The sequence below is a fragment of the Podarcis raffonei genome, chromosome 7 (assembly GCF_027172205.1).
Source record: "Podarcis raffonei isolate rPodRaf1 chromosome 7, rPodRaf1.pri, whole genome shotgun sequence".
In the NCBI taxonomy this organism is placed as follows: Eukaryota; Metazoa; Chordata; class Lepidosauria; order Squamata; family Lacertidae; genus Podarcis; species Podarcis raffonei.
The window spans coordinates 6373876-6399674 of NC_070608.1; the positions used below are offsets into that span (position 1 = coordinate 6373876).

Below are 25799 nucleotides of genomic sequence, written 5' to 3' on the forward strand. Positions count from 1 at the left end.
CAAGTTTATTTTACAAACATCGACAAGTTTATGGTTTCGCAGATAATATTCCTGTTAGTATCTTAACTAAAGTTTCTTTACCAGCCTTTTGTTGTTTAGTCGTTTAGTCATGTCCGACTCTTCGTGACCCCATGGACCAGAGCACGCCAGGCACTCCTGTCTTCCACTGCCTCCCGCAGTTTGGTCAAACTCATGCTGGTAGCTTCGAGAACACTGTCCAACCATCTTGTCCTCTGTCGTCCCCTTCTGCTTATGCCCTCCATCTTTCCCAACATCAGGGTCTTTTCCAGGGAGTCTTCTCTTCTCACGAGGTCGCCAAAGTATTGGAGTCTCAGCTTCAGGATCTGTCCTTCCAGTGCGCACTCAGGGCTGATTTCCTTCAGAATGGATAGGTTTGATCTTCTTGCAGTCCATGGGACTCTCAAGAGTCTCCTCCAGCACCTTAATTCAAAAGCATCCACTCTTCGGCGATCAGCCTTCTTTATAGTCCAGCTCTCACTTCCATACATCACTACTGGGAAAACCATAACTATACAGACCTTTGTCAGCAAGGTGATGTCTCTGCTTTTAAGATGCTGTGTAGGTTTGCCATCACTTTTCTCCCAAGAAGCTGGAGTCTTTTAATTTAATTTAATTTAATTGATATTGATGGTCCCTTCCAACTCTATGATCCCTCATTTAGTCTCTGGAAGTCCTTTTCTGCCTGCTCTGGCATACCGTGTCCTGCACTGTCCTGGATTCGGTCTACCTGTCAAAGAGACGCATGCTTGCAGCCCTAATCCAAATGCATTTTGAGCTTTGCCAACTCTTCATTGGGACAGCGCTGGTGCTTAACCCTTCCCCTTCCACTTCTATGCTCCTGCTGCAACTGTGACACTTCACTACAAGAGGGAGCAGCTGCCCTGCTGCTCTTGGGCACCGCCAGTGCGACTGGTGGGAAGGAGGTACTGCAGCTTCCCAAATCACCCAGTTCCTGGAATTCTCCAGCTGCAGTTCCATAGTGCTGTTCCCCCAGGTTACAATCCTGCACAGCTGTGTGAAGACAATGCAGCCGTGTGCATAGCCATGCAGCCTGGCACCCTTTGCAAAGGTGTTATTAATATATGGAATCCATTGTCTCAAGTTATGGTGGTGGTCCAACGTTATTATTATTATTTAGGTAAAGGGACCCCTGACCATTAGGTCCAGTCGTGACCGACTCTGGGGTTGCGGCGCTCATCTCGCTTTATTGGCCAAGGGAGCCGGCGTACAGCTTCCGGGTCATGTGGCCAGCATCACTAAGCCGCTACTGGCAAACCAGAGCAGCACGGAAACACCGTTTACCTTCCCGCTGGAGTGGTACCTATTTATCTACTTGCACTTTGACATGCTTTCGAACTGCTAGGTTGGCAGGAGCAGGGACCGAGCAACGGGAGCTCACCCCATTGCGGGGATTCAAACCGCCGACCTTCTGATCGGCAAGTCCTAGGCTCTGTGGTTTAACCCACAGTGCCACCCACGTCCGGTGGTGTGACTGTACCAGTCAGTAATAACACAGTCCAAAGTTGACATTGACTATTAGCCGAAACACGATCTTCACAGACTTGGTTGAGTGTCATTCCTAATGAGCACAGCAGCTCATTCCCAGTGGGCAATCATAGACTGCGCCGGCAGGCAGCCATCTCTCCTCCACCCTTTTCAGGCCTCTCCTGGTGCCAGGAGACAAGGTGGGTACGGGAGGAGAGGGAGACACCCATGACTCTTCACCAGACCAATTCATTTCTGCATCTTCCCTCTCCTTCACCTGCTTCAGCTTCTGCCTCTGATTCTGGACTCCTCTCTGTCACAGACTCTCCCTGCTAACTAAACCCTGTTACCCCTTCAGCTTCCGACAACTTCTCCCTGTCTTCTCCCTCTGCCCACTCATTGCCACCCCACCACCAGTCCCCAGGCTCTGAGCCTTCTTCCCTTGGGGTTCCCCAGCTGGTTCCTCCCAACTTTCCTCTGCATCCAACTAGTCCATGACAGTATGCACCCCTTTCCAGGACAGATATATTTACTACCTCTGCAGCCAATGAAACAGCTGCTGCTAGCATCTCTGTATTGTAGGAAAGGAGCTTCAGTTTATTCCCTTTCTGCTCCACCTGCTTTTGATGGAAAGGGGAAACAGATAGACTTCATCAGTGCTGCCCCTAAATCCTCTGATGATCTCTCCCAGTGGATTCATAGCTTTAACTATACGGACCTTTGTCGGCAAGGTGATGTCTCTGCTTTTTAACATACTTAAAGGTAAAGGTAAAGGGACCCCTGACCATTAGGTCCAGTCGTGACCGACTCTGGGGTTGCGGCGCTCATCTCGCTTTATTGGCCAAGGGAGCCGGCGTACAGCTTCCGGGTCATGTGGCCATCATGACTAAGCTGCTTCTGGCGAACCAGAGCAGCGCACGGAAACGCCGTTTACCTTCCCGCAGGAGTGGTACCTATTTATCTACTTGGACTTGATGTGCTTTCGAACTGCTAGGTTGGCAGGAGCTGGGACTGAGCAACGGGAGCTCACCCCATCATGGGGATTCGAACCGCCAACCTTCTGATCGGCAAATCCTAGGCTCTGTGGTTTAACCCACAGCGCCACCCGTTAGGGCCTGTTAAGTCACTAAGAAACTTGCCTGGCTCCTTCAGCAATGGAATTCCCCCAGACACGCAACACTATTTTACAGGGCTGGAACCAGAAAGACTCTCTTCCAAGATCTCGGAAAGTCAGATCTCAGAGAGTCACCAGCAGCCCTGAGTTCCACAGGCCTGACTCAATATAAAAAAGACAATGTTGTGCCTGATTCAAAACAGCCCACCGACCTCTTGACTCTCAGCTTCTGTGAGGTCCGGATGGCAAAGTGTTCTGTGGAACACCCTACAGAAGCAGTTTGTTGCAGCAATGTCCAAAGTTGGGCAGCCCCCATCTCTGGCGTTGCGTCACTTATTCCCACAAGTTCCATCTTGCTTTTTTGTTACGACGAGCCATAAATATGCCTGGCTGGGATGTTGTTGTGGTCCACTCCTCACGGAAGGAAACCAAGGGCTCTCGTTCGTCTTAATTGGTGTCACCGAGGGCTCCCTCTTGCTATGTGCTCCAGAGGCAGCTGAGGACGGAGTCTGTTTACCCAACCAATTCCGATGCATGGAAATCCATTTATCAAATTGCTGCTACTGGAACTAATGCTGTGCTAACAGCCCCCAGGCGCTTTGCTGTCCTCACTTGATTTCCCAGTGCAAACGGAGGACAGAAGGAATGACCTTCTTCCTGTCTCCAGACGTCTGCCCCTGGAAAGCTTCTACAAAAAAAGGAAGACTTCATTCTCAACTTACCTTCTGTCCTGTACTTTCTAAGCAAAGGTCCACATTTTCAAGCTCTGCATCTGAGTGCTTTTTCTTTCCTTTCCTTGAAAAACTGCTCTTTAATGCTGAATCGGAACAGCAATTCAGGTTATCCATGCATTGCCATTTGCTCCACTTCAGCAGTAAAGAGCAGGATTTTTGAAGATCCTTAAACAATAGGGACGCGGGTGGCGCGTTCTTCCAGAACAGAAGCCTTTTTAGTGGTGGCCCCTTTGGTCTCCCAGTCCTGTCTCACTCGCTCATTCAGAAAAACCAGAAGCACATTCTTCTTTTCCAGTCACCTTTGTGCTGCTGGAATCTAGTTTTTAAGCCTTGCCTCCCTCTTTATATTGTGTGTGTGTGTGTGTGTGTGTGTGTGTGTGTTTGGATTCTAGATTAATGTTTATTGGGCTTTAACTGCGTATCTCTCTGTGTCTTTCTAAGCCACCTTGAGCATATTGCTCACAAGCAAAGGGACACAGCGGGTTCCTCCCCCCCCCCATGCCTTGGCCCGGAATAAATAAATAAATAAATAGAGTCACCCCGCAAGGCTTAAATACTCAGCAAGTCCCATGCCACTTCATAAATTTCCAAGAGATTTGAGGCAGCGAGCCAGGAGATTGCAAAGCAGTTTGGAGTACAGACAGAAGACAAGGAGTTTCATTTTTTCCCCTCTTTCTCTTTTCAGTTTCCAGTGCCTGTTCCGCACTCCGCTGCCTGTCTTTGCGTCTAACGCTATATTTAGAAGGAGGGAGAAAGAAAGAAAGAAAGAAAGAAAGAAAGAAAGAAAGAAAGAAAGAAAGAAAGGGATTCCCCCCCCTTCTTCTGAAGGCATTACTTTCCATTCGGAATAACTCCCAAGCATCTTGAATGAAAAGCACCGATTCCACAGGTAAGATTTTATTCTTGTTTTTACTGTCTCTGCTTCTCCGCAGCCCAGACTGCATCGACACTGGACTTTTAAAGCACACATCGCCTCACCCCAAAGAACCCTGGGAGCTGTAGTTAGTGCTGAGAACTGCAGCTTTGTGGGGGTGAACTACAGTTCCCAGAATCTTTTGGTTGGGGGAAAGAATGTCCTCATCTGAGCCTGGTCAGAGACCTCTATTGTCTATCACTCTTGCTTTCTGTTCCCCATCTAAGAAATGACTTCTGGTTTTAATTTGGCATTTCCCCCACCGAAAAGGAAAATATACAATAGATATGCAAATGAACGTCACCAGTGTTTGGTAACTAGCTGAAGCAAAACCCAGCTTCCCTTTGAAATCCACAATTCTCCAAATTTCCCAACGCAGTTCCCCAACTCCAAAATGTGCATAACAGGGGTATATGTGGAAAAAATGCATTATGTTAGCAATAGTAATATGCAAAAAAATGTATTATATTAGTGAAAGCCACATGCAGAAACGTGTTTCAGGATGTGCAAATCAGGTAAACCAAATTTCTTCTGCATCTCTAGCTGAAGAGAGGTTCTGCAAGTCACAGCAGACTAGTGGGGGCTGATGGTTTGATTTTATCCACAGTAGCCTATGTGTGTTGAATCCCTTCTAGAATCCCATGTGAAGCTCCCAGGGGCTCCACAAACCTCTCTCCTTGACAAGAAGCATCATCATAACACAGCCTGTGGACAAGACCCTTTTTACTTTTAAACCCTGGTCCCCATGCCAGCTGCTCCCCTTCAGTATCCCTTACCAAAGCTTTCTCTAGGGAGCCAACCAGAATCCAGAAGTAAGTTTTTGTGCAGATCCTCCATCCACGAGCCAGTCAGGGACCCAACCAGATGGGTCATGCAAGGAAGATGGTTTAGAGTTGCAAATTAGACAGCCAGTTCCAGAACAGCCTTGCACCTGCATGTGGAGGAGAACATGCATATTATTATTATTATTATTATTATTATTATTATTATTATTATTATTACCCCACCCATTTGGCTGGGTTTCCCCAACCACTCTGGGCAGCTTCCAGCAGAATATAAAAACACAATAAAATGTCAAACGTAAAAGAATTCCTAATACTGGACTACCTTCAAATATCTTCTAAAACGTGTGTACAGTGGTACCTCAGGTTAAGAACTTACCATAATTCGTTCTGGAGGTCCGTTCTTAGCCTGAAACTGTTCTTAACCTGAAGCACCACTTTAGCTAATGGGACCTCCTGCTGCCGCCACGCTGCCTCATGATTTCTGTTCTCATCCTGAAGCAAAGTTCTTAACCCGAGGTACTATTTCTGGGTTAGCGTAGTCTGTAACCTGAAGTGTCTGTAACCTGAAGCGTATGTAACCCGAGGTACCACTGTAGTTCTTTATCTCCTTGACACCTGATGGGAGGGCTCTACCGCCGAGTTTGCCTGGTTCCCTTTAGCTTCACTTCTAGCAGTGAGGGAACCACCAGAAGACCCTCAGAGCTGGACCTCAGTGTCCGGGCTGAATGATGGGGGTGGAGACGCTCCTTCAGGTCTACTGAACTGAGGCCGTTCAGGGCTTTAAAGGTCAGCACCAACACTTTGAATTGTGAGTACAGGGAGTCAGTGAAGATCCTTTAGAACCAGTGTGATATGGTCCAGGCAACAGTCCACAGTCACCAGTCTTGCTGCCGCATTCTGGATTAGTTGTAGTTTCCAAGTCACCTTCCAAGGTTCCCTCCCCATTGTACACAAACACATGCTGTTGGCTCCTCACCTGTCCACAACCCCATCCAGCCATGAATCTCGTTGAAGGACCATCAGGTAGTCCAACTTAGCAACTAGAAGGGCAGTTGTGATGATTTAGTGGGGGAAATCCAAGGATGAAATTGATGGACTATGCAGAGTTAGATAAATTAACAGGAAGGATTCAAAACCTGCGGGACCAGAGATTCTCAGAAGACTGGAGTAAATTTACGGACTATTTGAAAAGCAATTGTGACGAACAGATTAAGCTAGTAGGATTGCAAGAAGCTTTGTAAGGTGAACTATTTGAAATAATGCAAGAAAGACTATGAGGAGAATTATTAGTTAAAGATAATTAAATGTAATATAGAAATTAAGAAATGCATAATAAGTGATAGAGAACGGAAAATCATCAGAGGTGTTGACGGAAGTCTAAAATATTGTATAAGATGAGAAGTTATGTTGTATGACTGTTGGAACTGGTGTGTGTGTGTGTGTGTGTGTGTGTGTAAAAAAGATTTAGTGGGGGAAATCCATGCCTATGTCCTGAAGTTCTTTGAAGGCTATGAATGTCAATGGAATAATAATATTAGTAATACAGGAAGGTGCCAGCTGTCTGAATCCATGGCGTTTCCTGGGAGCTTGGCTTCTGTTGCTGCGGCTGCTGTAAGAGAGGAGGAAGAGGGGTACAGAAGCAGGACTAGTCCGGAATCCCACCCCTGCCTCCAAATACCTGTACTTGGGTGTATTTGAGATCTTCCATCTTTGGCCTTTGGGGTTGTGTTTTTGCCCTCAAGTGCTCGGCAATGGGTTTTTAGCACATGCCTTGTTGGGACCTTTCCCGGGCACTTGGTGTGCAGGTGCTGGGCAAGGCAGACCTTGGTCCTGCTTGGGACTCGACAAACAGAGAGACTGTCAGGGCATGATCCGCTGCAGGCATTTGATTTGGAGGGTCATATCATTAATGCTTGTAGTTGTTGTTGTTTAGTCGTTTAGTCGTGTCCGACTCTTCGTGACCCCATGGACCTGAGCACGCCAGGCACTCCTGTCTTCCACTGCCTCCCGCAGTTTGGTCAAACTCATGCTGGTAGCTTCAAGAACACTGTCCAACCATCTCGTCCTCTGTCGTCCCCTTCTCTTTGTGCCCTCCATCTTTCCCAACATCAGGGTCTTTTCCAGGGAGTCTTCTCTTCTCATGAGGTGGCCAAAGTATTGGAGCCTCAGCTTCAGGATCTGTCCTTCAGTGAGCACTCAGGGCTGATTTCCTTAAGAATGGATTGGTTTGGTCTTCTTGCAGTCCATGGGACTCTCAAGAGTCTCCTCCAGCACCAGAATTCAAAAGCATCCATTCTTTGGCAATCAGCCTTCTTTATGGTCCAGCTCTCACTTCCATACATCACTACTGGGAAAACCATAGCTTTAACTATACTATGCTAGCCTGCTCTAAATCTTTCCATCTTTGCCCCCCAGGCAATCAGCTGTGGGTACATGAGAAACTGCTCAAGCTCAGAGGAACCTGTGGGTGCTGATGTTTGTGTTGTTGTTTTTTAACACAGCAGCCGTGTATCTTTAAGTCAGCAGCCTTGCAGCAACTGCAAAGTGTCCTCTCAAAGCCCATCCAAGAGGGAGAGAGTCCGTGTGGTGTCTGTAAATCTTCTCCAGTGTCATTTCACCCTTATTAGGCAGTTAACAGTTTTATATAAATAGTACATCTGTCCGGGGATTAGCGAGGCAAGAGGATGTTTACAGTGTATGTATTTGCCACTGTGTCCTTAGAATAAACACCTTTCGTTGCACTCGAGGTGACCAGATGTAGTTTGGTGTGAGGGTGGGGACTACCCCCTCCCCCCGCTCAAAGCTGGATTCGGGTAACTCGTCCATATGGCAACAAGCCACGCTCCCCGTTGAATGCCATGCTACAAAACTGGGAGCGCGGAAATTGTTTAAGCATCACATCGTCTTCCAAAGGGAAGACAGAGGAGGATCAGTGGCTCTTAACTGGGAGATGGAACCTCTTGGTCAAGAGGCCGGGATTCCCTGCACCCAAATTTCTGGGAGAGATGGCCTTCATGCCCTGTTGATGGGGATGCCCTGTTGGTGGTTGAAAGAAGGTGCTGTATTTATTCTGAGGCAGGAGGGAGATGCAGGAGAGGGAAAAAGGAGTCACCTTTTTATAGTTCATGGATAGGCAAACTAACGCCCAGGGGCCAGATATGGCCCAATCGCCTTCTAAATCCGGCCTGCGGATGGTCCGGGAATCAGCGTGTTTTTACATGAGTAGAATGTGTCCTTTTATTTAAAATGCATCTTTGGGTTCTATGTGGGGCATAGGAATTCGTTCATCCCCCCCCCTTCAAAATATAGTCCAGCCCCCCACAAGGTCTGAGGGACAGTGGACCGGCCCCCTGCTGAAAAAAATTGCTGACCCCTGGCATAGTTAAACTACAGAATTTGGTAGCAAAGGATGCAGCACCGAGAACCAGTGTGGTGTAGTTGTTAAGAGTGGTTAAGAGCGGTGGATTCATAATCTGGGGAACCGGGTTCGCATCTCCGCTCCTTCACATGCTGGGTGACCTTGGGCTAGTCACACTTCTCTGAAGTCTCTCAGCCCCACTCACCTCACAGAGTGTTTGTTGTGGGGGAGGAAGGGAAAGGAGAATGTTAGCCGCTTTGAGACTCCTGAAGGGGAGTGAAAGGCGGGATATCAAATCCAAACTCCTCAACCTCCTTCTTCTCCTCCTCCTCCTCCTCCTCCTCCTCCTCCTCCTCCTCCTCTTCTTCTTCTTCTTCTTTTTCTTCTTCTTCTCATCGCCTTAGATGGGTTTCGTGTTTGGTGCGAAGTTGGCCAATGTAGGAATCAGGACACTAAACTGGCTGGGTCTTTGGTCTGATTCAGCAGGGCTCTGATTTTCTTATGGAGTCTCAGCATCTTGTGCTACGTAAGAACATGAGGAGAGCCTGCTGGATGAGGCCAATGGCCCATCTGGTCCAGCATCCTGTTCTCACCATGGCCGACCAGATGCCTGTGAGAAACCATCAAGCTGGATTCAAGCACAAGAGCATTCTCCTCTTCTGTGGTTTCCAGAAACTGGTACCCAGAAGCAGAGCAGAGCCATCGCGGCCTGTAGGCATCAATTGCCCTCCCCTCCTCCATGAATTAGTCCAATCCTCTTTTTAAAGCCATCCAAACTGGTGGCCCTCACTGCTTCTTGGGGAAGGAAGTTCCATAGTTGCTGCACTGCAGGGGGGAAACCAGTTCCTTTTATGTGTGTACTGAATCTTTCAACAATGAAAGGCACTGGGTGTGTTGCAGGAATTCATGTATATGTTGGGGGGGTTGCCCCTCCAGCAGATATCATGCACATGCAGCCCACTACCAAAATCAGCACAATCACTTTTGTGACTTTTGTGATTTGTCCCGCTCCTCCACATGCAGCTGCTGGGTGACCTTGGGCCAGTCACACTTCTTTGAAGTCTCTCAGCCCCACTCACCTCACAGAGTGTTTGTTGTGGGGGAGGAAGGGAAAGGAGAATGTTAGCCGCTTTGAGACTCCTTAAAGGGAGTGAAAGGCGGGATATCAAATCCAAACTCTTCTTCTTCTTCTTCTTCTACAAAACACTTCATCTGTTTCTTCCTGTCAATTCAAAGGGCCTTTGCTGAACGATACCAAATGTAAGAATTCACTGATAAATGTATCTATGTACTGGCTCACAGGGAAAACTTCAGAAATTCATATAGACATGTGAGCTCAGCTACTCAGCAGCCCCTCTGCCTGAGTGATAATTCCTGGCATCCTGATACCTGAGTGCCAGACAGGTAGCCATTCCAGAAATAACAAACCCAGATGAAAACAAAAGGGTGTGATTAACTTGGCTGGGCAACAGGGAAATGTAAATATCTCTTTTGTTTCACTTGATGGGTGTTTGGTGGAGGGCAAGGGGAACCATGGGGCAGGGTCCAGGATGCTCAGATTACTGCCACCAGAACACCCCTTTCATGATGTAACCGTGATGTATTAGTGATGTAGTTTGAGGGGGGGTAACATGGGGATTAGCAGCTAATAAAAGTTTGGGTTCTCTTTTGTTTGGGGCTTCCATCTTGTTCCACCTGGTGGCAGGTGGGAGTCCTGTCGCGACAGTCTTCAATAAAGACCAAGCCTACTGGCTGTTGTTTTGCTCTGGTATTCCTGGCTGATGTCCTTGGGTTTTTTTTTGTCCTGGGGAGCCATCAGATTTCTCCATTAACAGGTGACCTTGGATCCATCACCGCCTCTCAGTCTGTCATACCTCGCAGGGTTGTTGAGAGGATAAAATGGAGGAGAGCCATGCAAGTTTTCCTGAGCTTCTTGCAGGGAAGGTGGGATGGGAATGCAGCAAAATAAAAGAATCCATCGACAAATGGTGCCAATAGCAGGAATTTTATTTATTTATTTATTTATTTATTTATTTATTTATTAATTATTTATTTATACCCCACCCATCTGGCTAGGTTTCTCCAGCCACTCTGGGCAGCTTCCAACAGAATATTAAAATGCAATAACCTATTAAACATTAAAAGCTTCCCTAAACAGGGCTGCCTTCAGATGTCTTCTAAAAGTCTGGTAGTTGTTTTTCTCTTTGACATCTGGTGGGAGGGCGTTCCACAGGGCGGGCGCCACTACAGAGAAGGCCCCCTGCCTGGTTCCCTGTAACCTCACTTCTCGCAATGAGGGAACCGCCAGAAGGCCCTCGGCGCTGGACCTCAGTGTCCGGGCAGAACGATGGGGGTGGAGACGCTCCTTCAGGTCTACTGGACCGAGGCCATTTAGGGCTTTAAAGGTCAACACCAACACTTTGAATTGTCCTGGGAAACGTACTGGGAGCCAATGTAGGTCTTTCAAGAAAGAGATCTGGGTTACTATTGGCTAATGGTCAACCTCTCTTTGGGGGGGCAAGGTGTTCCAGTAGGTGGTGGCCGTGAGGTTCCAAGTGTTTTTGCGTAAAATGGATGATCTGGACCCATTCTCGTCATAGAACACGAGAACAACCTGCTGGATCAGATCAATGGCCCACCTAGTCCAGTGGCCAACCAGATGCCTGCAGAAAACCAACAAGCAGGATTCATGCACAAGGGCCATCAATAGCTTTCTCCTGTATGAATTTCTCCAATCCTCTTTGGAAGTCATCCAAGTTGGGGACCATCATTGGTGCCTGGCCTGGTTTGGGGACTGAAATCAATTGTGCTGTGCTGGGAAGAGACATGTGTCTCCTCCTGCTCTGTGTACTGTGTTCCCTATTAAGATCCTTCCCTGCTCCCCCAGCCCAACCCATGTATACCTCTACTTTGGGAAGAAAAATCAAGATTTGTAGCTCAATGTGACACATTTAGAGGCTGTCTTGTTTTGGCCCTGAGCTGCTATCTGACTTTTCCTCCCAAAGCTTGTGATGGGCTTGTGTGTGGGAGCTGAGGGGATGTGTATACACAATATAATTGTCCCAGCCTCCCCAATAAAATGTTTTTTACGAGGCTTTAAGTGTGTGCGCCGATAAATATAGAGATGAGTGAGGAACCAATTCCACTCAGCCCCGACGCAGTGTCTCTTTTAAGAGAGCTCTTCAAATCAAGGGAATATTTTTAGCCGCTGTGACTTCAGCAGGGAAAGTACCATGAGAAGACAAAGCTTGGGAGATAAAAACAACAACCACCACCCCAAATGCGCCACCCAACAAGAAGGACTTAGCCACACTCCCTGCTCTTTCCAGGAAGAGCTCCCCACTTTAATGTTCCATGTCTGAGTATGTGGGTTGTTTTGACCAGGGCCTTTCCCGCAAAAAGCCGCTCTTCGGAGCTGAATTGGATCAAATTTCCATTCCGGTTTCCCCACAGATTTGTGTTTGCTCCAATTGAGCTTTAAAGAGCGGGTTTCCGCGGGGAAAGTTCTGGAGCAAGTTCTGTGATATTTTGATCGATGGATTGAATCACAGAATTGTAGAGTTGGAAGGGACCCCCAGGCATAGCTGTCAACTTTTCCCTTTTCTTGTGAGGAATCCTATCCGGAATAAGTGAATTTCCCTTTAAAAAGGGAAAAAGTTGACATCTATGCCCCCAGGATCATCTAGTCCAACCCCTTGCAATGCAGGAATCTTGACTAAAGCATCCATGTCAGATGGCCATCCAACCTCTGCTTGAAAACCTCCAAGGAAGGAGAGTCCATAACCTCCCAAGGGAGTCTGCTCCACTGTCAAACAGTTTTTACTGCCAGAAATCTCTTCCGTATCTAGTCAAAATCTCCTCTCTTGTCCTCGGTCCTGTATACCTGAAGGAGCGTCTCCACCCCCATCGTTCAACCCGGACACTGAGATCCAGCGCCGAGGGCCTTCTGGCGGTTCCCTCATTGCGAGAAGTAAGGTTACAGGGAACCAGGCAAAGGGCCTTCTCGGTAGTGGCGCCTGCCCTGTGGAACACCCTCCCCGCAGATGTCAAGGCAATAAACAACTATTTTACTTTTAAAAGACAACTGAAGGCAGCCCTCTTTAGGGAAGTTTTTAATGTCTAATGCTGTATTGTTTTAAATATTCAGTTGGAAGCCGCCCAGAGTGGCTGGGGAAACCCAGCCAGATGGGCGGGGTATAAATAAATTATTATTATTATTATTTTATTTTTTATTATTATTATTATTATTATTATTATTATTATTATTATTATTATTATTATCTCTTGTCACTTGAAGCCATTGGTTCTCAGGTCCTACCCTTCAGAGCAGCAGAAAACAAGATTGCTCCATCTTCCATGGGGCAGCCCTTGAGATATTTGAAGATGGCCATCATATCTCCTCTCAGTCTCCTCTTTTCCAGGCTAAACATACTCAGCTCCTTCAACTGTTCCTCATAAGGCTTGGTTTCCAGACCCTTGATCATCTTGGTTGCCCTCCTCTGCACACCTTCCAGCTTGTCAACATACTTCTTAGATTGCGGTGTCCAGATTTGGACACAGTATTCCAGGTGTGGTCTGACTAAAGCAGAATAGAGTGGCACTATCACTTCCCTTCAACTGATTAAAAATATTAAAAAATAGTCTAGTAGCACCTTAAAGACCAACTAAGTTTGTTGGGCTTTTATGTGCATGCACAGTTCTTCAGATACACTGAAACAGAAGTCACCAGACCCTTATATATAGTGGGAGGGTGTTTCTCAGAAGGGTAGTAGGAGATGGGTGATTGGCTCAATGGGTATGCTAAACCTGTTGACGACTGATAATGACTGCAATTAGTCCTACAGGAAAAAGGAAGGGATAGTATGCAGGTGATCAAAAATAGCTTTAGCATATGTAATGAGACAAGAATCCAATATCTCTATTCAGACCAGGTCTCTCCATAGTTTTCAGTTTGGTAATAAGTTGTACTGGACACTAGACGTCTGTTGTTGGTTGATTTCATAAAATGTGACACCACTTGACTTTAAAAAAAGGGAGGGGACAACAACCTGCAAAGCGGTTTATTAAAAAGATAAAACAATGCTATTATTGATAAGAAAATTTAGCAAGAATAATGCAACACAAGGCTTTCAAAAAGTTAAACTAACAATAGACGAGAAACAGATGAAAACTCACACCAGCTTTCTAAACATCTAGGTAGGCTTGTCTAAACAAAAACATTTTAAAGGTAAAGGGGACCCCTGACCATTAGGTCCAGTCATGGCCGACTCTGGGGTTGCAGCGCTCATCTCGCTTTATTGGCCGAGGGAGCAGACGTACAGCTTCCGGGTCATGTGGCCAGCATGACTATCTAAGCCACTTCTGGCGAACCAGAGCAGTGCACGGAAACGCCGTTTACCTTCCCATCGGAGCGGTACCTATTTATCTACTTGCACATTTACGTGATTTCGAACTGCTAGGTTGGCAGGAGCTGGGACCGAGCAACAGGAGCTCACCCCATCGCGGGGATTTGAACCGCCGACCTTCTGATCAGCAAGTCCTAGGCTCTGTGGTTTAACTCACAGCGCCAGTGCAAAAGAGGGGACAATGAAGGCGTCTTCCTGATTTTAATAAGCAAGGAGTTCCAAAGTGTCCTGTTGGTGCACATGGTGCTCAGCCAAAAGGGTGCAAAATAATAATAATTTTTTTTAAAAAAAACCTACTGAGAAGATCAATAAAAAAGCAACTGTACCAAAAGGAATTGTGGTGAAAATAAGAAATATTTTTTGGGGGGCACCAAATTTTGTCCTTGTGGGGGGTGCCACGTTACCAAAAGCAGCCCCTGCCTTCAGGGTGGTTGCAGCTCCCCTTCCTGCCCTGCCTGGCTCTGAGTCCTTTCTCACAGGTTCATGCAGAGACTCTCTCTTCTGCTCTTCACAGCAGCCTCTTCTTCCTTCCTCTCAGCCTTCATCAGGGCACTGGAGGAGCCCTCTCTGAAGGCACAGCCAGCCCTTCTCACTTTCCACAAAAGTAAAATACCATATTTGGCCAATCTGAGCTGGAGCAGAGCAAGAACTTGCCAAGAGACAAAGCGAACCGTTTGAAAGAAAGAAAGTTTTAACCCTTCATTTATAAATAAAATGATAAATCACTGGGAGAAAGTTTAAATACAGAGGTTTTGGAGAATTAAACAGGGTTGGGGGGGGGGGGAATTTGCCCAGCAACAGGAGCAAGGAAGAGGCAATAATAATAAAAACTTTGATTCAAGTCTGGGAGATGCAGGAAGCCAGAAATGTTAATGCAGACAGTTTGTTTAAATTGCGCTCTTTTGAGTTTTCACGTCATGCATCTTTGTATCTCGCCTTCTTTCTCAGGAATGTAGGAAGATGCCTTATACTTGAGGCCGTGTTCCCACCATACATTGAATTCGCTCTGATACCTTTTTAAACAGTCATGGCTTCTCCCAAAGGATTCTGGGAGCTGCAGTTTGCTAAAGGAGCTGGGAGTTGTTAGGGAACCGCTGTGCCCTTTGCCATTCTCAGAGTGGTCTTACAATCAATCCATCTAGGCCAGTGTTGTCCAATAGGCAGCTGGAGACTTCAGGTCCTTAAGGTCACGGGTGGCACTGTGGGTTAAACCACAGAGCCCAGGACGTGCCAATCAGAAGGTTGGCGGTTCGAATCACCTCAACGGGGTGAGCTCCCGTTGCTCGGTCCCTGCTCCTGCCAACCCAGCAGTGCAAAAGCACGTCAAAGTGCAAGTAGATAAATAGGTACCACTCCGGCGGGAAGGTAAACGGCATTTCTGTGTGCGGCTCTGGTTCACCAGAAGCGGCTTAGTCATGCTGGCCACATGACCCGGAAGCTGTACGCCGGCTCCCTTGGTCAATAAAGCGAGATGAGCGCTGCAACTTCACAGTCTCTGGGTTAGGCATGTACCCTCCAACACAACACAGATCAAAATAACAAACAAACAAACAAACAATTTTTTATTTATACCCCGCCCTTCCAGGTTTAAAAACCAGGCTCGGGGCAGCTAATAGCAAATATAAAACTTTGATTAAAATGCGACTTGAAAACAGCATAAAACACAACATAAAATGCAGCGTCAATAGCAATAAAATTCTAAAATTCAAGGGTCATTTTGGGAAAGAAAGAAAGAAAGAAAGAAAGAAAGAAAGAAAGAAAGGAAGGAAGGAAGGAAGGAAGGAAGGAAGGAAGGAAGGAAGGAAGGACCAACCCAGTCAGTAGACATCAAGTGATCACCAGGGCTAACTGGCCAAGTTGGTCCTACTGGGGCCAGCAAGGAGACCTGGGAAGAATTTACATAAATATGGGGTCCCAGAGCGGGTTTCTTCATAGAAGAGGAAAGGGGGGAAGGGAATAGAGGATCAGGCTAATTCATATTGAAGGCCAGGCAGAATAGCTCTGTCTTACAGGCCCTGCAGAAGGAGATCAAGTCCTGCAGGGCCCTAGTCTTGTGTGACAGAGCATTCCACCAGGCTGGAGCCATCACTGAAAAAGCCCTGGCCCTGGTGAAGGATAGTCTGGCTTCCTTAGGGCCCAGGACCTTTAAGCTATTATTATTCATCGACCTTAGGGTCCTCTGCGGGGCATACCAGGAGAGGCGGTCCTGTAGGTACGAGGATCCTAGGCTGCATAGGGCTTTAAAGGTCAAAACTAGCACCTTAAACCTGACCCTGTACTCCACCATGAGCTAGTGCAGCTGGTAGAGCACTGGGTGAATATGCTCCCATGGCAAGGACCAAGTGAGGAGCCTCGCTGCAGCATTCTGCACCCACTGGAGTTTCTGGGACAGTCTCAAGGGCAGCCCCGCGTAGAGCGAGTTACAGTAGTCAAGCCTGGAGGTGACTGTTGCATGGATCATTGTGGCCAGGAAAGGTAAATAGGGACATTTCTCACTGTCCGCAACTGACCCTCCTCATTTGCAGTTCCTTATATGAAAATCATGCACTGTTACTCAGGTAGAAAGATTTGCACATGGAAGTAGAGGGATTTTGCACCAAGAACTATGCTGGGTCACAAAACAACATGTTCAGATCAATTGCCTGTGTGGAGTCTGGCCCAGAGTCCTTGCACAGTCAAGACTTGGTTTTGAGCCTAGCTTCCCTACAAAAGCCCTGCAACCTGTTTCATGTAAGAACAATATGGCAACAGCAACAACAGTTTCTCTGGGCATGTGCAAATTGCCGTTTCCCTCACCAATGAGCATCCAGACATATCTGGAAATAAGGGCAGGGCCAGGCCAGGCTTTGAGTCCTTGCTTCTCCAAAATCGAAAAAGAATCATGGGATTCAACATGTATTACTGTCATTGCATGTCAGGGGACTGCCATTGGAACAGGGGAGGAAGGCAGGGGGGGCTGTTGGGATACGGAGAGCCTCCAAAACTCTTGAGGAGCAGTTCCTCTTCCAGCTGTGATAAAAGCCACACCTCCAGTGGAGAAGAGAGGGTGTGCTGGCCCCGTGGGTTACCCGAGAGGCGAGGTCCAAGTCCGGTCCGTGGTCAAAGGTGCAACGTGGAGGCAGTCCGTAGTAGCTGAAGCTGGGTGCAGGGCAGGGAGTTGGGTGAAGTCAGGAACAGGCATGCAAGCAGGGAGCCAGGGCGGGTCAGGAGCTCAGGCAGGAAAGCAGGACAGGGTTCAGGCAGGAACTAGAAACCAACAACTTGGGGACTGGGGCCGGCCAGCTTTTATCTGCCCCGATCCTCTGGTGACTCGCCTCTCCTGGCCTGGAGGCAAGCACTCCTTCTGTGGGAACTTAGTTCCTTCCGCCTCTCTGCCCTGAGCCTCTGCAGCTCAGGAGAGGCTGGAGGGTTACCGGACCCAGAGGCAACCTCAGCTTCCTCTGACGGGGCTGAGAGTGGAGCACCTGCAGGCAATGGGTCCTCCATCACCTCAGGAGCCAGAACAGACTCAGCTGGTGCCTGCACCTGAGAATCAGCACAGGTGAGGACCCTTCAGGCTCAGGCCCCAGCCCAGGCTCAGCTGGTTGTAGAGGCGGGGAATCCTGTGCAGGCTGGGATCCCTCAGGTTCGGCCTCCGAGTCCAAATCTCAGGCCATCACAGAGGGAAGGGGCCAGCCAAGTGAGGAAAGGGCTTGAGGATGCTGCTTAGAGCCCCAGAGCCTCACCTAGCCAGGCTGGCCAGGAGGGACGCACGCCCCTTCCGTCGCCCAGCTTGCGCAGACGGGTGAAACGCAAGGGGGGGGAGGAGGTTTGGGGTGCCGATGTTCTTATGTTGGGGGAGAAACCAGAAGGGGCCACTCCCGGATTCTGCAAGTGACTAAGACAGACATGAACTTTGTGGATCTGCACTGTAAATCATTTGCACAAATAAAACCTGTAAAAGACAGGTCGGAGTCCTGCCTGGTTACTCACGAGCAACCACCACCCGCATCTGACATTACAGTTCTGTGAAAATGTGAAAATGAGACTGACTCTTTGCTTGGTGTCTTGCAGGTGCCTGTAAAACACTCGACCATGGTATCTTCCAATGACTCCACAGTGTTGTCCAATTACACCACTTACAGCCTGTTCAACAAATTTGTCCACCTCGATGGAGAACTGTCGGACACGTTTTATACCCTGTGGATAGTGCTGGTGGTGATCAATGCCATCATTTTTCTGGTGGGCGTGGTGTTGAATTCTCTGGCCCTCTACGTCTTCTGCTTCCGCACCAAGACGAAAACCACCTCGGTCATCTACACCATCAACCTGATCATCACCGACTTGCTGGTGGGCTTCTCTTTGCCCATCCGGATCATCATGCACTATAGCGCCAGGAACTGCCAGAGGTGTGCCCTCGTCCACATCTTCACCTACTTTGTCAACATGTATTGCAGCATCCTCTTCCTCACCTGCATCTGCATCGACCGGTACCTGGCCATTGTCCAGGTGGAAGCCTCCCACCGGTGGAGGAACCCCAATTACGCCAAAGGCATCTGCATTTTCATCTGGGTCTTTGCCACCGTGGTCACCTTCTCCATTCTCACCATGGCTATGCAGTTCTCAGACTGCTGCATCGCCCAGATCCTGCCCCTCATGGTCTGCGAGTACCTGTTCCCCCTTGTCATCATCACCTTCTTCACCACCAGGATCATGTGCGCCCTCTCCAAGCCGACGCTCATGCACCAGAGTCGCGAGCGGCGGATGAGGGCAGTCCAGCTCCTCATCACGGTCCTCATCATCTTCATGATCTGCTTCACTCCCTTCCACGTGCGCCAGCTGGCCATCTCCATCAACCCAGCCATGCGCAATGACATCAGCTTGATCGTCTACCACGTGACCGTCACCTTGAGCAGCCTCAACAGCTGCATGGACCCCATCGTCTACTGCTTTGTCACCAACAATTTCCAGTCAACCATGAAGAACATCTTCAGGAAGTCTGAGCCTGAGCAGACCAGTGGAGACATCATCAGCGTAAACAAGGGCTCGGGCTCGAATGCCATTATGGCCTTCTCAAATGCTGTAGGGACCCCTCTGGCCCTGCCCTCACCAAATAGTACAGTGAGCTCCTAAAGGCTGGTGCGCCCCCATGTACATTGTTGTAAATGTCAGACTATGCGGCACTATTCTGTTTCCTAAGAGTAATTTAGAACATCACGTTGACCTTCATCAAATATGAAGCAACACTCCTTGGGTTCTCCAGTGGCACCAAGAATGGCAGGCTGGCTTTCTCTTGTGGGAATGATATGGCAAGGTCTCCACTTCATTGCCAGTTCCTGGGTTTGCACCCCAGGACGGAGTCTGCATTCCGACTTTGCAGCACCAGCTCCCTCAACCTGGGAATCACAGAGCAAAGGACAGTCGCAGCTACATATTTTGGCAGGTCTGTCCACTTCTCCACCATCACTTGGAGAGAACTTGAAACATAGAAGGGTGTTTTGGTTTTTTTGTTCAGATGCCACTCCTATAGACAGTTTCAACAACGACAGAAGGAAATGTTAACAATGGATGCTTCCAGACTATTGCTATGTTCAAGTGGAATTCAGCCATGGACCGGCAAATTTCAGCTGCTTTGGCATTCTTATGCAGCAAATCCACTTTTCTCTCCAAAATCGTTAATTTTCTGCAATAAAGAGATTGATGGGGAAATGCAGTGGAGAGTGTGAGATAACAATTGTTTTATGCAACGTTTGTACTATCGCCTCACAAGCAAATCAAAATGGAATACTCAATAAACAGTCACTATGGTCTCACCACTCGACAAACTTTGCACAAACAAATCAGAATGGATGCTGTCTGGAAGCAACCAATGACTTAGAACTGTGAAGGATAATAATAAAGGAGATGAACAATTTTGAGAAATTGGTGGTGGTATTATTATTATTTTTAATGTGTATCCCAACTGAATGCAAAAAGTCAAGAGAGCAATAAACAAGAGATTTATAAGCACGATTAACTATGAGACTTATTTCTCAGGAATATTATTATTTCTGGAAAAAGTCACCCAAGATAGCTGTGGGCAAACTGTGTTTTTCAGGCACTCGGATGTAAGAAAGACCCCAGTGGACTATTTTGGGGATAAAAAGTAAAACCAGGATATTTCCGCAAAGAAATGAGGGAGGGAGGGAGAATTCTTAACCCCTTCTCTGCCTGCTGATTTTTCGCTGCAGTTTCCCTTCTTATCTGATTTCCATCCTTGCAGGGCTTGTGTCAACTTGTAGGGAATCAGTTGGGGTTAGTTAGGAAAGGTAAAGGTAAAGGGATGCAGGTGATGCTGTGGTCTAAACCACTGAGCCTCTAGGGCTTGCCAATTAGAAGGTCAGTGGTTTCAATCCCCACGACGGGATGAGCTCCCATTGCTCTGTCCCAGCTCCTGCCAACCTAGCTTTTCGAAAGCACACCAGTGCAAGTAGATAAATAGGTACCGCTGTGGCAGGAAGGTAAACAGCATTTCTGTGCACTCTGGTTTCCATCACGGCGTTCTGTTGCACCAGAAGCGGTTTAGTGCTGCTGGCCACATGACCTGGAAAGCTCCCTTGGCCTGAAAGCGAGATGAGCGCCTCAACCAAATTCAAAAGCATAAACCCAGCCAATCAGCGATCGTGCAGCGGTGAAGGGATGATATCACTGCATGACATAGACAATCAGATTTGGCTTCATGAGGACATCACTGAGAACAAAGGAGGGAAACTGGGGGATAGAACAAGAAGGGCAATGCAACTTGAACTGGTACATGCTTTTGCAGACACTATTCCAACTAATTTTTTAAGTTCTCCTTTGGGTCATCCACTGCCATCTAAGATTTGCCAGACCGCACCTGTCCAAAGACCATTGTGGGGGTGGAATTTGCCACAAAAAGAGAGAGAGACTGCTGGCTGCCTCCATCCCTCACCTCCTTCCCGCCAAATGCCCATCAAAATAGAGCATAGTGGAAAATCTAAAATGTCAACGGCTAGACCAGTGGAGCATTGGAGACCTCTAGTGGGTTTGCTCATGCTTTAAAAGATCATGCTTTTTAAAAAAAAATTGAACAAAGGAAGCTGGTTTTCCCCTGCTGTCATGACCAGCTTCCCACGCCCATTCAGTTGACAATCAAAGTTGGCAGTCTTAAAATTGAATGATGGGAGGAAGGCTTCGCCCCACACTCTTCCCAGGTTCTTGAATAAGTTCAACCATTGAGATTGGAAGAGGAGTGGAGGGCTGTCCATCATCCATCAGGACATTCAGCAGAGGGAGCGCAGAGGTAAATATTTGCCATGGGTGTTTAGATTACGCTCCATTAATAGCAGGAAATTAAACAACTGGCAGCCTCCATAGACCTCCTGCTTTCTTCACTGTCCTGACAATCTAAGGCCATTGTGGCAGCAGGCCAGTGGAAAACATTGGAGAGGAAAAGCCACCAAACAGAGAGGATTTTGCTTCTGCCAAATCAGGCATCAGGACCAAGAGTTGCCCTCTTAGTTTCCAAGAGGGGTTCTGTGTCTCCAAACAGTTATCATGCCAGGCAAAATGACACCAATTTCCCCATCCAGTCAAAAAAAAAGCAGAAGCTGCACCCGTTGATCTTCTGCCTATCAGGCAGCCATTAAGAGCTAGAACCTGTCTGAGTGTCTGGAGGCTGTTGGAGGCTGGATGGCGGCTAACAGATTGAGGTTGAATCCTGACAAGACAGAAGTACTGTTTTGGGGGGACAGGAGGTGGGCAGGTGTGGAGGATTCCCTGGTCCTGAATGGGGTAACTGTGCCCCTGAAGGACCAGGTGCGCAGCCTGGGAGTCATTTTGGACGTTTCTTAGCACAATTCAAAGTGTTGGTGCTGACCTTTAAAGCCCTAAACGACCTCGGTCCAGTATATCTGAAGGAGCGTCTCCACCCCCATCGTTCTGCCTGGACACTGAGGTCCAGCACCGAGGGCCTTCTGGCGATTCCCTCCCTGCGAGAAGCCAAGTTACAGGGAACCAGGCAGAGGGCCTTCTCGGTAGTGGCACCCACCCTGTGGATCGCTCTCCCACCAGATGTCAAAGAGAACAACAACTACCAGACTTTTAGAAGACATCTGAAGGCAGCCCTGTTTAGGGAAGCTTTTAATGTTTGATGCATTATAGTATTTTAATATTTTTTTGAAAGCCGCCCAGAGTGGCTGGGGAAGCCCAGCCAGATGGGCAAGGTATAAATATATTATTATTATTATTATTATTATTATTATTATTATTATTATTATTATATAAATTATTATTATTATTATTATTATTATTATTATTATTATTATTAACCTCTGAGAAAGGGTGTAATTGCACCTAACTCTTCTCATTCCTAAGCAGCAGACTGAACTGAATGTGGGGGAAATGGCAGCATTTTGATTCATGCTTCATCCTGAACACTCTCAAGGTGCTCTGGCCTCAGTCAAGTGAACTTTGCTCCACCTTTGCGGCCTTTTCACAGCAACGGCTCTGAGCATCTGCTGGGAAGCTGTTGGCATGAGTTATGTCCTGTTTAGCAGGTAGTGGCAGTTTGTTCTTACTGCACAAACCAAGTTCTCAGTTGCCTGACCCCTTTTGACCTACTACTATATACAGCGGAGCTCGTGCAATCCCCTCCCGGAACCCAGCTTCCCTCTCTTTCAAACACTGGGTGGCAGAAACTGATCCGTTGCCTTGCAATTTCAGCCAGTGATTGGACCTCAACTACGTGCCTTGCCTCTATGGCACCGTTGTTGTTTTTGAGTCATTTAGTCGTATCCGACTTGCCACTAGAAATGCTATGTATCTGGGAATCAGATATATCAGAGTTGATGAGCCAGGATGTACATATGTCGCACAATCCAGTTTTCCCAGCAGACATCCAGTTATTCTCTACCGGTCTGGATTAATGAATCTGAAACCCATGCTATCGTCTAGTAACATACCCAGAGCCGTCTTTCCCATTGGGTTTACTGGCGCATTGTGCCAGGGCGCTGGCCTCTCAGGGGCGCCCCAGCGAGTGGGGGAGCTGTGTGGCTTTGCAGGAGGCCTCCCTTTTCCCTCCTGCATGCCCGCCAGCTGTGCCCTGTCAACCATATGGCTGGCGGGCGTGCAGCTTGCCTCCCAAGCCTCCACAGGAGAAGAGCGATCCCTGCAGAGACTTAGGATGGAAGCTGTGCCTTGCCAACTATATGGCTGGCAGGCATGCAGTTTCCTTCCCAAGCCTCCGCGGGAGGAGAGCGATCCCCACAGAGGCTTGGGAAAAGGTTGACAACTGTGGGAAACGGGGGGGGGAGCACACCGGAGGGGTCTTTGAACTACGGCACCGTATATGCTTAAGACGGCCCTGAACATACAAGTGCGGATTCAAAGTCTTCGCTCTGTCTGTAGGCACACTTTGATAGATTAAGGAATGCCCATGCTTTTTACTATCTGGGAAAACAGCTGAGCTCAGAAGTCGAGCTATGGCAGGGTCCCAGGTTTGATCGTTGGCATCACCAGTTGAACACAGATCAGAGAGCTGGTCACTGCCAATCTGAGTTGAACTATACTGGACTAGGTGGACCAATGGTACGACATGGTAGGAGCAATAGGAGAGCCCAGGTCCCATCTAGTCCAATGCCCTGTTTTCACAGCCTCAGGGGCCCCAAGGGGAAGCCCAAACACAGGAGCTGAGCATAATAATAATAATAATAATAATAATAATAATAATAATAATAATATATTAAATAATAATAATAATAATAATAATAATAATAATAATAATAATATATTATTATTTATACCCTGCCCATCCTCAGCCACTCTGGCCAACTCCCAAGAGAATATTAAAAACATGATAAAAGACCAAAACTTCCCTAAAAACTTCCCTAAACAGGGCTGCCTTCAGATGTCTTCTAAAAGTCAGATAAGTGTTTATTTCCTTGACATCTGATGGGAGGGCGTTCCACAGGGCAGGCGCCACTGCTGAGAAGGCCCTCTGCCTGGTTCCCTGTAACCTCGCTTCTTGCAGGGAGGGAACCGCCAGAAGGCCCTCGGAGCTGGACCTCAGTGTCCGGGCAGAATGATGGGGGTGGAGATGCTCCTTTAGGTATACTTGGCCGAGGCCGTTTAGGGCTTTAAAGGTCAGCACCGACACTTTGACTTGTGCTCAGAAACGTACTGGGAACCAATGTAGGTCTTTCAGGACCGGTGTTGGTCTCAGCAGCTGCTCCCAGTCACCAGTCTAGCTGCCACATTCTGGATTAGTTGCAGGTTCCGGGTCACCTTCAAAGGTAGCCGCACGTAGAGCGCATTGCAGTAGTCCAAGCGAGAGATAACTAGAGCATGCACCACTCTGGCAAGACAGTCTGTGGGCAGGTAGGGTCTCAGCCTGCGTACCAGGCGGAGCTGATAAACAGCTGCCCTGGACACAGAATTAACCTGCACCTCCATGGACAGCTGTGAGTCCAAAATGGCTCCCAGGATGTGCACCTACTCCTTCAGAGGCCCAGTTACCTGAGGACCAGGGAGTCCTCCACACCTGCCCGCCCCCTGTCCCCCCAAAACAGTACTTCTGTCTTGTCAGGATTCTACCTCAGTCAGTTAACCTCAAGGCAAATCTAAAAAATGCAGTATAAACACAGAAAATTGGAAAACACTGGCCTGCGAGCACTCCAATTGGAGAACAGCCTTTACCAAAGGTGTAATGGGCTTTGAAGACACCCAAACTCAGGACGAAAGGGAGAAACATGCTAAGAGGAAGGCATGCTTGGCAAACTCTCACCAGGATCAACTCCTGCCCGGAAACCTATGTCCCCACTGTGGAAGGACGTGTGGATCCAGAATTGGCCTCCACAATCACTTACGGACTCACTGTTAAAACTGTGTTTAAGGAAGACAATCTTACTCAACTATGAGGGATCGCCAAAGAAGAAGATCGTAGTCTGATTAGATGCTAGAAGTGGGTAGGGAGCCGAACACCGCTGTTCCCGTTTCAGGTTTTCATAGCCTTAAATGTCCAGGCAGATTGTGCTCTAGCAGGTATGAGCAATAGAAATGGTGAAGAATGTATACTGCTGCCCTCTGCTGGGAAAAATTGCAAACTCTTCTCCTTATCATGAACTGACTTGGCTAACATGGGAAGGTGGCTAACAGTATTGTCTCCTCTGAGTGACAGAGGATGTGTATGTATGACATATGTGTATAATAAACACACACACATACAGAGGAATACTCAAATCTGTCAATTTTGGTTTCTCTCTGTTCCTTATTATTCCTCAGTTCTCAGCATCAGTTAGCAATTGTCCACAAGACAAAAACAAAACACAGTGGTTTTGCAAGGTTCTCCCAACATACACGTTTTTATATGCCTGATTCGCACCTTTCTGCAAAGCAATTGCTCTAACATAGTGCATTTGTGGGATGTTATTTCCCCTAATATATGCAATTTTGGGGGCACTAAGCATATAGTAGTAGTAGTAGTAGTAGTAGTAGTAGTAGTAATAAATTATTTTATTTATACCCTGCCCTCCCCAGCCAAGACGGGCGGCTAACACCAGGTAAAAACAATTGATTAAAATACAACTTAAAAACAAGATTTAGTACATTAAAATGCAGCTTCATTTCAGTAGGAACTTAAATAAAAAACTCAAATCAAAAACATTTTGGAGATGAAAACGTCAAACCACCACCAAATCTATGCATTTTTGCTGGGATCTTCATCTTGGCTGGGATCTGCATCGCAAAATTCAGAGAAATGCAAATTTTGAAGGATAGCTAGGTTTTGTTTCCCATACTGTTTTTGGGAATGTGAACTAGGTAGGTTCGCCTTTAAATGCAAACTGAATCTAATCTCTCTCCCCACACACACACCGCCCCACTCGCACACACATATTCTTAGAATTCCCACCTGTGTGCCTGCATGAGTGTAAACATGTCAGAAGGTAATGCAACACAGAAAAGCAGAGACAGCTGATCATCACTTTGTTAACTGTGGCAATTTACAA

General features: G+C 47.5%; 1 protein-coding gene across 3 annotated transcripts in view; it reads left to right on the forward strand.

The window, feature by feature from the left end:
* Positions 1–19716, forward strand: part of GPR20 (G protein-coupled receptor 20) — a 29440-nt gene extending 9724 nt beyond the window's left edge. Inside the window, exons 1-2 of one of the 3 annotated variants that reach the window (XM_053395188.1) lie at positions 4158–4243; positions 17869–19716. In XM_053395188.1, coding sequence (XP_053251163.1) covers positions 17890–18927 — 1038 coding nt within the window. In that variant the 5' untranslated portion in view covers positions 4158–4243; positions 17869–17889 and the 3' untranslated portion in view covers positions 18928–19716. The other 2 variants (XR_008331370.1, XM_053395189.1) reach the window with 2 other exon arrangements.
* Positions 19717–25799: the final 6083 nt, after the last annotated feature.